This window comes from Nyctibius grandis, chromosome Z (genome assembly GCF_013368605.1).
Source record: "Nyctibius grandis isolate bNycGra1 chromosome Z, bNycGra1.pri, whole genome shotgun sequence".
In the NCBI taxonomy this organism is placed as follows: domain Eukaryota; kingdom Metazoa; phylum Chordata; class Aves; order Nyctibiiformes; family Nyctibiidae; genus Nyctibius; species Nyctibius grandis.
The window spans coordinates 25,062,920-25,076,835 of NC_090695.1; the positions used below are offsets into that span (position 1 = coordinate 25,062,920).

General features: G+C 41.3%; 1 protein-coding gene across 1 annotated transcript in view; it reads right to left on the reverse strand.

Annotated features, from left to right (window-relative positions):
* PDE8B (phosphodiesterase 8B) overlaps nucleotides 1-13,916 on the reverse strand; it is an 84,483-nt gene that overhangs the window by 9,325 nt on the left and 61,242 nt on the right. The window contains exons 11-16 of the mRNA XM_068422133.1: nucleotides 8,879-8,930; nucleotides 5,810-5,887; nucleotides 4,316-4,392; nucleotides 2,909-3,073; nucleotides 2,081-2,126; nucleotides 1,529-1,664 (exon numbers count right to left, since the gene is read on the reverse strand). Coding sequence (XP_068278234.1) covers nucleotides 1,529-1,664; nucleotides 2,081-2,126; nucleotides 2,909-3,073; nucleotides 4,316-4,392; nucleotides 5,810-5,887; nucleotides 8,879-8,930 — 554 coding nt within the window. The remainder of the gene's footprint in view (nucleotides 1-1,528; nucleotides 1,665-2,080; nucleotides 2,127-2,908; nucleotides 3,074-4,315; nucleotides 4,393-5,809; nucleotides 5,888-8,878; nucleotides 8,931-13,916) is intronic.

The window sequence follows — 13,916 nt, forward strand, 5'->3', positions numbered from 1 at the left end:
TCAGAAAAAATTCTTAAAAGCTCAGGTCTTTTGTGTTTTTAGTATCTGTCAGTCAATCAAAAATACATTTTTTTTCCTGAGGAGAAAAAGCAGACTTTGAACATGACATGGGCACACCCTAAAGGCTAAAAAGCCTTAAGTCAAAAAATGTCAGATGTTTACTGTGAATTCAGGGGGTCCAGATTTCTGCTTCCTGACTATTTGAAGTTGGAAATATGCAAAGTATATTGATGCTTCTCAGAGCAGCTCTTAGCATCAGGTTACTATTTCATGTGAACTCTTCTAGCTTTAGGAGGACTAGGTGACTTTCTAGAGCTGGGGCAGGAGTCTGCCATTGGTAACCCCCCCCCACCCTTGAACTGCAAATGCTAACAGGCAGCAGAAAACTCTGTGTGTGTGCGTGTGTGTGGAGGGGGTTAATGTCTAAAATAGTACTACTGAACCCTCAAGCAGAAGTCTGCTACCTTCTTGCTTCAAGTTGTATGGGCTGGACTAAACAGAACTGGCATGTCCTGAATCGTACCAGCAGTGATCTCACAGCTGTAGGGGGAATTTGAGGTCTGGTGAATGTAATGCTGGGGATGACAGCAATGAGCCCATGTGTGAAACAGTAAGTAGGGTAAAATCTCTAATCTTATTGGTTCTTAAATCCAAATCTGCTCTGGGTTGTCATTTACTTTGTGTTGCCTGTGACAGGGTCCTATCTATCAATCAATCAATCAATCACATTTTTCACTCCTGCAAGATGATCTACAGGTTTTCTGAGCTGAGAAAGGCATAACCAAAAGACCAAAAGCCAACATCTGCAAATTAAAACCAGGCAAATGCAAATTAAAAAAATGGCCATTTTCTTCAAACAGACTATGAGACCTGGTAGTCTCTCCAGTTCTTTGCATCGCGGAATGAAAATCACTTTCCTCTGTGGATGACATGTTTATTTTTGTGGTCTGCATGACCTCAAAACTACTGGCGTCTTCTTTCATTATAAGCTTTAAAATCTCAGGCTTTTGATCCTGTCACTGGTTTATCCTCCATCCCAGTTTTTTATCCCTGTAATCAAAAGCCACAGTTACCTCAGAGCTTCCTAAATCATAGGGTGATTTAAGTGAGTGAAGGGACAGGCTTGCTTTTTCCAGCATGACCGTTTGTGCATCAGCAGAAGAAAGGGGCATCTGTGGGACATCCAGTGTGTAACAACACCAGACTGTGCCACACAGTGTCACTTGGACAGAGTGGATGGGAGTCAAGCAAGATAAAAACTGAACGGGAAGCAATTCTGGAGGGCTGCAGGTGCTGTCAGGGAAGGCAACAGTCTGCACAGGGCTCTCCATGGCCTGTGCATGCATCTCAACCATGGTGTATGCCTGGTTTGTTAAATGGGACAATTGGTATCAACACATACATGCAAAAAGACAGACAGCTCTCACAGATTTGCTGTGTCTTGCTTCAGTTTTTCCAGAGCAAAGCACTTTCTGCTACAGCTCCTCAACAACATTTTTGCGGGCGTCCAGGGAAAGGAGTCCAGTACCTTTTATTTGTTACAGCCTCCAACTCAAAAATGTTGAAGTCCCAGCTTTCCTCATTATCCAGGAGCTGTGCAATACAGGGCGGAACATCATTGATGGTGTTTGGCACTGAAAGGTGACTATGGCTCAAGTTCATATCTGTTGAAATGGAATTTGGGAATTACAGCATTTCTGGGTTATTTTTTTCTGCCCACATGCAGAACTCCATTTAGAAAACAACTCCTTTTCAAGAACAACATCTCTTTTCCTTACATAAAAAAGTCTGTAAAAGCCTATAATATACATGGTTTGTATTATTACAGATGATTTTGACACAAACCAAAAAGAAAATGTAGAATTTTCCTAGTCTGATTTTCTACATTTTGAAATGTGTTATTTAAATTATTTGAACCTGCTTCAACTCCAAAATGGAAGCAGTCTAGCACTTGTTCTGCAGTCACTTAGACAACCATTTCCAAAGACATACATCCTGCTGCAAATTAGCTTGGAGCTCTGTCACTAGCATCTACAAAAGAAGTCACACGTGCAAAGGAAAGTTTAAAATCGTGGCTTACTCTTGGAAAACACATACTCATTTCCTGACAGTCTTCTCAAACCATCCTGAAACAGCAAGTTTATCGTAAGTTTTAGGCAGAGTATCCATGCATCATTAATTGCAAAAACACTACATGCACTTTCTCTTTAGGTACTATTCCTGGGTACTAAAAGCACTGCTCCTACTGTAGCACTACAAGGACCATCCTTGTTTTAAGGTCTTTCAAAACAGACATGAAAGGATCCAAGGAACACTAGTATGAGATCTCCAGAAAGGATATTATTGCCCTCCTTGACCCTTTCATTGTCACCTGCAGGATTTCATCATTCAAATTAACCACTATAATTTATTTTTAATTTTCTTTATTTTACTTTGACAAGGATTAGCTCAATGTATGTTAAACAAAAGAGGTAAGCCATGATGAAATTTAGGTGGTCTGTCTCTGGCAGACAGCATTGCTGCTGTCACAGGACCGAAGTCAGAATCTCATTAAAGTAGCCTCACTCTTACACTGGATCAGCTGTAGAGCAATCCCTCTAATCCCATCTAAGCTTCTAGGGTTTCTAAAAAGTATTTCCTTGAGACAAATCAGATTGGATTATATAGTCTCTAGTGGCAACTGTGTTCACTTATGTATGAGGATGAATGCACCCAATGGACTGAGACATGGCCATATCTTACTACATCTTGGTGCCTACTGTTAGTAGAGAGGCCAAAAAACTTAAGTGAAATGGTGATGAATTACGAGTCCCCTTCCCATTGCTTGTGAAATTTTAGCACAGCAGAGCACTGAACTGTGATGTAGGACACTGGCAGCAGTAATTTCATCTTTGCTAATTTTACTCACAGTCATCAGACCTCCAACAAGATCACTTGTGTGAGGATCTTCATCTTTGGTACCTAGATGAGGGGAGTAAAGTTCTGTTGTCCGCAGGATTTCCAGAACTCTGTCCAAGGCCTCTGCTACTGTGATGGGGCTGTTTTCCTGGGCAGCATTAATTATGTTAATAACCTGAAAGCAGATTAAGGAGGCAGGCAAGGAAGAGTGAATGCCACTTCTGTCTTTTCTTATTACAAAATCTTTATTTTTGGCTTGATTATGCTACTTCCCATTTAGCAAATGCTATGTAATTCCCCCCAACACTTTAAGTACAACTCTGGAAGCGTAAATTTGTGCTCTGATTCCTTGGTATCCATCTGCTATTTATAACTGGCAAGCTCCTGGGAAGTGAAAGAAGAAGGGTGCGAAATATCTGAAAGAGTTGCAGATGGGTAGACCAAAAACTAGCCATGTCCCAGTCTTTCAGCACATGCAGGGCTGCTCAGAAGCAACCATTCAGTCCTCAGAGGAAAAAAGCAAACAAATGAACTCCTGCATGTGACTCGGATATCCTGATATTCGATGTAAAACCTTAGTTTTCTCAATGTGACAACGAAGGGCAAAGAGCAGCAACAGCTGGGCTGTGGTTGAGGGAGAAGAGGATGGCTCTTTGCCTCCCACCTTGTGTCTCACCCACAGTCTGGGAATGCAGCAATGACACAGCAGCACCAAGGACTGCTCCTGGCACTGCCAAGACTGAGAGGGAGGAAGCCCCAGTGCTGTCTTCTCCACCAACCAGAAGCTGCTGCAGGGTCACTACAGGCCTCCCTGCGCGTATGCTTAGGGAGAAGGAAAAGGAAAGGAGTCGGCTGCTCTAACAGGCATGGTGGTGCTGGGAAGTAAAGAGCTTGATGACAGGAAAAGAAGGTGGGGAAAGAGTAAAAAATGGCTGAAGGGTGGGGGATGGCAGGCACCTTGGTTTGCAGGACAAGAGATTGTGCAGCTAGTTTGTGACAGCAGAGTTTGTATAACATGGATAGTGAAGAAAACACTGCAGGAAAGTGGGGGAACAGAATACAGTGCAGGTGCTCTCTCCTCGGCATCTTTTAAATATCAATGGTAAAAGCAAAGGTGAGACTGGAAGCACATATCCTCCTACACATGCATGGCCCAACAGACCTGGTTTCTCCTTCCTGCCACAAGCAGTGCATCTAGCAAGGACACCCTTTTCCCCTTTTTAATATTCTTTAAGATGAGGATTTGGAATGAGATGGTGAGATGCAGAAAGTAGTAAGAAAAAAAAATTGTTTTAAATTATTCTGTTAAATATGAGGTGCAGGAAACCCCTGGCTGTCCTGCCACAAACTACGTACTTCCCTATGAGAGCAACTCCAGACTCCTGAGTTTGTGGAAAAGGCAGTGCCCAGGACTCACCTTTGTGATAGGAGCTTCTATTGTCATAGAGTGGATCCTTGCCATGGAAGAGTACCGTTGGGTCTGTAAACTTGGAGCTGCCATTGAAGAGAGCACAGTTTACATGCCACAAAGTGTAAATTATATCACAGCATTTAAAGAGTGCAGAAGGCTGTCACTGGGGACAGAATCCAGCCTCATCTCCCATCCTCCTGTATCTCCCCTGCTTCAAGTTCGTGCTTTACTGTTTAATTTCTTGCACCATTGTCTACCTCCTGTGCAGCCACCCCTCACTTCTGCTGTCAGTTTTTCTGTCAAGCTGTCACTTCAGCTATACTGAAATGAAGCTATACTTAAGATATATTATACTTCATGCCCAGTGCTTGCCACTCTCCCTTGGTTTGCAATGGACCTCTGTCAGACATGGCTCCTTCTGTGAGATTACGTGTGTGTATGTCCCTCATCTCAGTGATACAGCTGCTCTAATGAAACCTGTTCCTGCTCCCCATAAGCTGTGCTTCTCTCACTGCATACTGGGGCAGAAAGAAATCTCTGCCACCACTGTCCCAGCCCCAGTGAGCAGTCACAAATGGGATCAGGAGCAGAAGTACTGCTCTCAAGTAACCAGCACAGCATAGATCCCTTCATGTCCCACACTAAGGAAACCAAAATACTGGTTCGGGAGCACAAGCTGCAGCTTTCTAAGGGAGGTGGAACTAATGCTTCACCACGCAGCCTTGCAGCAGGCTGCCCTGTGCCGCAGCACAGCCACTCCTTCTCTCTGTGGAGGCACTTCTGCATGCATTGTATAGAAGTGCTGGTACTCACGCTGGGACACTGTTTTTCAAATCAGAATAAAGAAATTGTACAGCAGTTACAAAAAAACTGGAGTAATCTTTGTTTAATTAGCTGTGAATCTGTCTGGTTCCTCTTTCATTCTGCATTTTTATTGCCTAGGGCAAGTCTGTTCTTTATTTATAACATAGAATCATAGAATGGTTTGGGTTGGAAGGGACCTTAAAGATCATCTAGTTCCAACCCCCCTGCCACAGGCAGGGACACCTTTCCTCTAGACCAGGTTGCTCAAAGCCTCATCCAGCCTGGCCTTAAACACTGCCAGGGAGGGGGCAGCCACAACTTCTGTGGGCAACCTGTTCCAGTGTCTCACCACCCTCACAGGAAAGAATTTCTTCCTAATATCTAATCTAAATCTACCCTCTTTCAGTTTAAAACCATTCCCCCTCGTCCTGTCACTACATGTCCTTGTAAAAAGCCCCTCTCCCGCTTTCCTGTAGGCCCCCTTCAGATACCGGAAGGCTGCTATGAGGTCTCCCCGGAGCCTTCTCTTCTCCAGGCTGAAGAGCCCCAACTCTCTCAGCCTGTCTTCATAGGAGAGGTGCTCCAGCCCTCTGATCATCTTGGTGGCTCTCCTCTGGACTCGCTCCAACAGCTCCATGTCCTTCTTATGTTGGGGGCCCCAGAGCTGAACATCATTTTAACAGTTTACTTTCTTACCATCACTACTTTGAGATGCTATTGACTTAACATCAGTTGAGTCTTTCCTTCTATTCTTGCATTTGAAGGAATGGGATTCTGTAAATACAAAACAAAAGCTTTAAAAGTGGATCAAGTAAGACCTCTACAGTCTCCTCCATCTAAAATTCTGAACATTTAATTAAATGATCTTAATGATACCATGTAAGTGAGGGAAATATTGTAATCTCTGCACATCAGAACAAGGGACTCAGCCTATCAATTTACAGCAACTTGTCTAAAGTCACTTGGAAAGCTGTTTTGCAAAGAAGTCAAGATGCCTTATGGAACAGCGGAGTCGCTTCACCTAACTTTAGCTACCTAAAAGCAGCAGCCTTTCAGGCTGTCTTTGTCTAAGGTAGTTGTCAAAGATCCTGCTTTAGGAGACATGTCTCAGGCAGGTGGGTTGAACCTCTCCTTGCAAGGCCCTTTTGCTCTCCAACAACCACTGAACAAGCCTGAATTTAGCTGCCTAGAAATTTAGCCAAGTGAGAAAAATCCTGTCTCAGTCTACACTCTACCAGCCCAAGCACAATTCAGACTCAGACAACTTTTCTTTTAATTGCAGTAATTGTTTGTACCCTGTGTTTAAGAAAAATCCAACATGCTGAGAATTATTATAAACAATCAATTCAGTTGCTGTGAAAATCAACCACGCATCAAGCTGTCGTTCTTGAAACTGCCATTTGCTAAAGCAAAATAAATTATCACATCCAGATAAGTGCAATAGCTGGACGAAATGCCTGGAAAGAGCCTCAAAAGAAAAAAAAAAAAAAAGAAAAAGAGATTTGGTAAAATTTAATTTTCCTCCAAAACATTACACTCTGCACTCTCCTTTATGTTTAAAAACATCAACCGTGCGTCTATGCATCTCTTTGCCAGAGTCTCTATAGTACTTATTCCTGGAGTATCTGAAATGCCACTCAAAGATCAGAGACCCCAGAAAGCTTTCAAAAGGAGTTAATCACCATGGGAAGAATCAGAAACATCATAAAATTGATATTCTCAACACAAGGACCAATTTACGTAACTGTGTTACAAGACAGAATATATGCAGCCTGTCTTTAGCAAAACAAAATGTTAGCACAGTATTCTCCAGAATTAAAAATATATCTGTCTTAAAAATGACTGAAATACAGTTTCTGTCCTAATACTTTTCTTTACCACAGATTTACAAGACAGCTTGGGTCTTTTTATTTTGTTGTAGTCCAGACTGGAGAAACTGAAAACATTTTCCTCTGTCAACAGCTAAGAGCAGGGAATAATTAATGCATGTTAAATTGTTTTATTTATTTATTTGATAGGCATCCTCTTTCAAAGCCCTTTCCTGCATTAACATTTGGAGGAGTTTAACATAAGGCACTTGAGTGGGAGCAAACATTTACACATAAACATAGCTGCGAGTGGCAGTAGCAGACAAGACAACTCTCCTTGTATTAAATGCCAACTAGAAAGTTGGAAGCTTTGCTACTGCCACCTAGAGAGTCACATGTGCATAAAAGCTACTCTGTGCCATGCTACAATTTCAGCTGAAAATATTTAAATGCCTAAATAAAAAATTTTCCTTCACCTGGTGAGCGGAATGGTTCTCCATTCAGATGTCTTACAAATCACACCATCGCAAACAGCACAATCACATGGATTATTTTTCTACCCTCATTACGTACTGGTATATGCCCATGGCTCTGGGAATTTATTCCTGGAGCGCAATCATGGACTGCAGGGAAGGATGACATACATCACATATACGTGACTCTAAGGCTGCCTGCTTTCACTGCACCGCAATCAACAAGGCTTCATGGGATGTGGCTTCCCAGGCTTGCTGAAATCTGTGACAATGATGAGCAAACCTAAATGCCCCACATAATCTCTAAAATATATTAGTAAGCTAGTAACCACGTGTTAACTAGTAACAAGTGTTCTTCAGCTTAATTCACAGGTGTTCTCACCTTCTCCTGTTTGCAGGAAAGAAACAGTGAGAAAGAAAAACTGCATTTATTACAGGAACACCAGGAGTAAACAGTTTAACACATGATGGATCAGTTCTGATGGCAGCAATGGTAATGAGAGCAGCAAATTGCATATATGATCTTTTCTCCTCCCTGCCTGTTATTATTTGGCATCACAAAGCTCTCCAATGCTTGTACATATTCTTATGCTACTTGAAAAAGTAGGAGATGTCAAGCAGTCACTTCCCATGCTCTTGGCATGTTATATCCTCCTCCCATGTGAAAATCAGAAGCTTCCTGACATTGCACAGCAATGCTGTTCAGTGTTTCATAGCAGGAAGGGCCTCGGGTGCCAGAAGGCAACAGGGCATGAGAACCTGTTCACTCAGAATAAGACAGCGGTGCTGCATCTGGCTCAAATCACTAGAATCATAAGCTTAAAATTGGCCTTTAGTGCCTTCTTCTCAGGGAAAATGGTTATTCCAAACATTACACAGAATCAGAAGGAGAGATTATCCCCTTATACTCTACACCTCTAGTCAAAAGCTGTCTGCAGAAGTTACTGAGATCTTGAACGTGCTGTCTGCAAGTGCAAACCTGCCCGAGGCACAGGGCAAGGGTTGTGTAGACACGCTGCAACAACTCAGTGCTGGCTGGATGTGCCTAGCTCTAGCCTGGAAACTACAGACAACTATCTTAGCCCTGCGCTGGGGCCAAACCAACGGCCTGCTGACAGGTCTTAAACTTGGAAACACTAGGGCAGATCTTCTGGCACAAATCAGCACCGTTCCACATTTATTTCAAACAGAAAGGGGTGCCAATGTACACCAACTTCAGGATCGGAGACAGTGTTTTAATACACTGAAGAACAATGCATCTTAACTCTGAATGCACAGCATGAGCTCTGCAGAGGAGACCGAGTTATTAATGACGGTTACAAATCCAATTCGTGGTGTGACATCAGAGCAGTTGGCGTCTGTCATTGGCCGTCTGCTCTGACCACTGACTTGACAGAGGGAAGAGACAACATTTCATACCAGCAAAGCACCCCGCCACAACCTCAAGCACAGTGGTATACAAAGGTAAATGATAGTATTCTAACCTGACTGAGAACTGTCTGCTGTGTACTTCTCATCATGGTGACTCCTGTAGAGCTGAAGATGTACCAAGAGGAAAATATGTATGTAAGGAAAAAGCATACAAAAAGATTTTAAAAGGGCCACATTCAACATGTACTCCTCAGTTATTTAAAAAAAAAAGTGTTTGGCAAAGATTCTTCTTTATGTGTAATTAGAGGTAGAGAAATAATATGAAAGTAAACAGATATGCAATGCAGGCAATCACAGATACAATAGTGCTTTTATGTATTAAGTTCCTCTTTAATACCTGTGTCTGCAAGAGAACTGACAGTGATTTTGAGATTGTGTTTAACTGCAAATTGCATATGAACCTGAAAGATTCCAGGAATAAAATGCAAAAAAAAAAAATCCTAAAATATTAATTTTTGCCCTCTGTACAGTAATTTAAAACCCATTTTCTTAGTACTATCTAAGCTAATTTTGCATGTGTTCTTTCTTGGGTCACTGATAAACCAGACTTCAAAAAACCCCTTTACAAAAAAAACTCTCCAGCAACTGAAGGGTAGAGGTAGGTGTCACCTATCATAACTTTATATATTTCCAAGTAGTTTTTAATCATTCTCATGAATTAAAAAGTTAAACACAAAATCTTTATTCTTTGTGCTTCTGAAACATCTTGGGTAGCTCCACCAATAGATATTTCAATATTTCTTAGAATTTAAATAGGATATTTCCATCATCTTGAAGTTTACACTTATTTATTGGTCTACAATAGCACAGATTAAATACTCCTCTGCTTTTCAATCCCGCTCAGAAACAAAAACACAGTCTGTCCAATACATGACAGTTTAATATCTGCTAATCACTTCACCCTGTTCCTTTGTTCCATGGTTACAAGAAAGTATTTTGCTGTTAATAGGAAAACTGAGCAGAACTTACAGTTCCTCAAGTCTTCCCTCTAAAATTAGCACATGACAAATTTAGGTATAGCTAACAGAGACACTGAAAAGGACTAAAAATAATGCATTACTTTTTTTACTGTGTACACAAGAGAAGGTATACATACCTTCTATTTCAGGTGAATAAACTTCAGTGCTTGACACTGCAGTTACACATTATTCATTACACATCATACTTGTGGCTCCTCTGACCAAATCCATCACCTGCCTATAGCAAAGCACTAGATCATATGCAAGCATGAAATCCATGTTTGCAACCTGTGACTTAAAAGGAGAGTATGACAAGGTTGCACTCATGGGCTCTTAGCATCCATCTCATTTTCTGACAATGCATGCTGCAGGGTCCTTACAGAGATTATTCAGGAAAGAAAGGAAAGGAATGATACAAATCATCTTTTCCATCATTCTTGCACAATTTCCATCCTTTTTTTTTTGTTTTCCTTTTTGCTATTGGGAGGAGGAGGGGAAGAGGGTGAAAAGGAAAGAGAATGGAAAGGAAAAAAAAATTCAGGAGTGGCTTTCTGTAATGAATAAGAAGAAAAAAAAAAGGAAGGGAAAATCCTGCACTCATGCTCCATATAAATCTTGTTTGAGGGAGTGTAAGGAAGAACTCTTCCTCTGGAAAACTGATTTTAAAAGCTTAAACACCTCTCTTGTAATCATGCAGGAACTCTCAGAGAAACCACCTCCTCCAAACAGAGTAAGATCAAGGAAGATCATCATGGTACAGTGACACAATGTATCTGAACTGTTCTGAACTGGTTCCAAACTGGAGCTTCTCTCAGAGCCCATGGATATATCTCTGTCTACTGCACAACTGGCAGAAAACATTGGCACAGTCCTCTAAGTGCTCTACTAAAGAAATAAAACAAACTGCATTTCAGTTCTGAATACTTCTCTTATCCCTTCTGCAGGCACGCCCTGACAGAGCCACGTAAGGTAAGCTATGAGGGCAGTTACACAGTTAATCTTGGGCCGATATGTTCTTAAGAGGAGAAACACCACCTCCGTTGTAAGTTTATGAATATGCAAACACTGGACTCTATTCTGCCAGGTCTCAAATTGACAAAGGCAGTGTTAACCATTACCTGGGCTTCAGTACATGGGAATAGTCGCATGGAAGTCAATCCCCATTCATAATCTTCACTGTAAGAATACTTAATATGCTCTCAGATGTATTTTTTTTCCATGCATAAATCTAACATGCTAAATTTTTATATGTGATAAGTCTGGCACAGAAATCCATGAAGGTTCCTACACAGTGATCTCTAACCATACTGTGATATCCCTTATGGAGGCTGTCAGTAACAACAAAGAACACATCTACATTTTTTAAGGTGAAACAGTGCATAATAATGTAAAGATATTTCTAAATCTGCATACAGTATCTGAATGCTGAGATCAAGCCATTTATAATTATGTTGATGCAGTGAAACATCAGACATTTGCATCAAAATTTGAATCATGACAGCTTTTATTGCTCTCTAACTAAATACATATTGTTTGATTTCCTTTTATCCTTCCGTAAAGAATTATCTGTGGCTTGAAGAGAAACCTAATAATTTTTTAGGACAGAGGAAAGTTCTACAGCTGCAAGTATTCAGGCATGGATTTTAGGAAAACCACAGTGTCCAAATGTTGATCAGGATTGATATCATCACATTAGTATTGCTACAAAAATATTTCTAAGAAGTCTCATGAATATAATATAGATATTCCTGTATGTCACTATCACTGGCTGTGTAAAATGAAAAAAAAAAAAGCCAACCTAAAACCAAAACCACACCCAAACCCCCAAAATTCCAAGACACTTTGAATTTTTTTATGCAATGCAAGAGCACCTGGTTCTCTGCTACAGGCAGGAGATACTTTGACCACAGAGGTGAAACAGAATAATTAACTAGTTCTGTTGGATGCATCTTGTTTTTTCCCCAATGGACCTTAAATCTCCACAAACCGTGCTTTCTGTTAGGCTGTGGTCTTTGACCGTTGCGGTAGCTCCCCACATCTGTGAAGAACCTATCGAAGGCCATATTCCCTGGGCTCATCAAACACGTAAAGCTCCCCAGACCTATAGCTCATTGTGTTGGTGCTTTATTTACCAGTAACTGCTCATGAACCAATACTAAAAAATTGGTTTTTAGTATCAATTTCACTAAAAAATGTGAATTGATGATGCTTTCCAACAGTGCCAGTAGTACAGAGAATATGAATGTGGCCTTGGACACAAGTCCCTAAATAGAATCTGTTTCTTAAGATAACTGGCTTAGGCAGCCCAATGAACAAGGCAATGAAATACTGAAAAGAGAAGGACTTTTATCCATACTCATACTGCTGCTTTTTACAGACAGTTGCAAGTTTGGAATTGTTTTGTACTGATTATCTTGCACTAAAGTTATCACACATCCACACTTTCCTGTACCAATCTTTCAGCTGTGTGTATATTATAGAAAAAATACCAAATTGTATCTCACTTTCAAATCAACATCAAAGCAGCTATAAATGAAACAATAACAATGATGAGGTTTAAATAATGAATTAAAAAGAAATACATGTAACTTTATCACTGCTTCTATTACAAAACTCACTTGTATTCTAGCCATAGCACTTTAAAACTTTCTGCTACTGTAAATGATACTTTGCTGCTAATACTAAAATCCATGTTTTAGTTCAAAGATGAGGTCAGTTTAAACTATTTTGAGCCTTGTTTTTCAGTGATAGACCTTCAAAGCTATTCCAAAAGTTCTGCAGACTTCTCCCTTGACTTGTTACTACCTGCCTCAACAAAAACTCGTGCAAGGGGGATGGTTTCAAGAGTCAAATTTTACCGAATCACCTATGAACTTCTTCCAATAGTAGAAGTTTTCCAATAATGTGTTAATATTCAGTACTGTTATACTGAAGAAGGGGCAACTAGAAATAGTAGTGACTTTCTAAATACCTTTTATGCACAACTGTCTTTACCCACATCGTGGCTAAAACATTAAAATTCTAATAAACCAAGAAACATAACCCCTCCCCTAACGAACATGGAAACATATGTTTCCCAAGCACATCCTCAGTCTAAAATGTTGCCAGCTACTTCCTACGTTCCCTGTTTTCCATCTCACCCCTACAGACCCCAGGCTAAAGATCAATTTCACTCTTTGGCTCACTAAAGTCCAAACTGCTTTACAGGCCATATACTAGAGTATTTTTGAGGCAAAGCATGTGACACAATCATTTGCTTCAGACACTTTCAGAGGGAGTGAAACAGGAGCAGATGACAACAAGCAGCTCCCCATGCCACTGGCTTTGTTGCAGGACCTACTCAGGTGGATATGTGCCTGGACTGCAGAGACCAGGGTCAGCTGCTACTGCTGGTTTACTTGGGTTATGGCTTGGATTACACCCCTCCACAACACATGTTCTGATGAGTACGCAATGTCTCAGGTCCTGCACGAAGGCTACACTTTATTTAGGAACGACACACTGGCACACTTTGTGACAGCTGAGCATAGGTCATTATTAGACGTAAGTACACCAGATCAGACTGGCAAGAGTAGCTCTACAAAAAAGCCCAAGAACTCCCTTTGGACTATGGTCTATGTTGCTCCACAGTATTGTGGACTCAACTGTCACAACCCTGCTCCTGAGAATTAAAGCCTGCCTTTCTCTACTCAGCAGTCCTACAAAAGGAGAATAGCACATTGTCAGGGTTTAAGGCTGGGCCTTCTATTAAACCAGTGCAGACGCTCTCTGTTAACCCTCCTCCCCCTGCCCAGAAGGGAAAGGGAAAAGGGAGAGAGACTTAGGGGTTGGAGAGTTAAAACAGTTTTAATGAACTATAATAATGAAAAAGAATATAATAATAATAATGGAAATAATTAAATATATACAAATATATACAAAACCAAGATCGAGCTTCCCTGATGTCGGCCACGTCACCCCCGGCACTGCAGGGCAGGCTCCGGGAAGGACCAGGCTGGGCCCAGCGACAGACGGGAACTGGATTCAGGGATGCACGGATCGGGATCGGGGGCAGCAGGAAAACAGACAGAGTCCTCTTCGGACACCGGCCATAGCAGAAAGAGAGCGAGACCCTCGTGATCCCCCCGCTTTA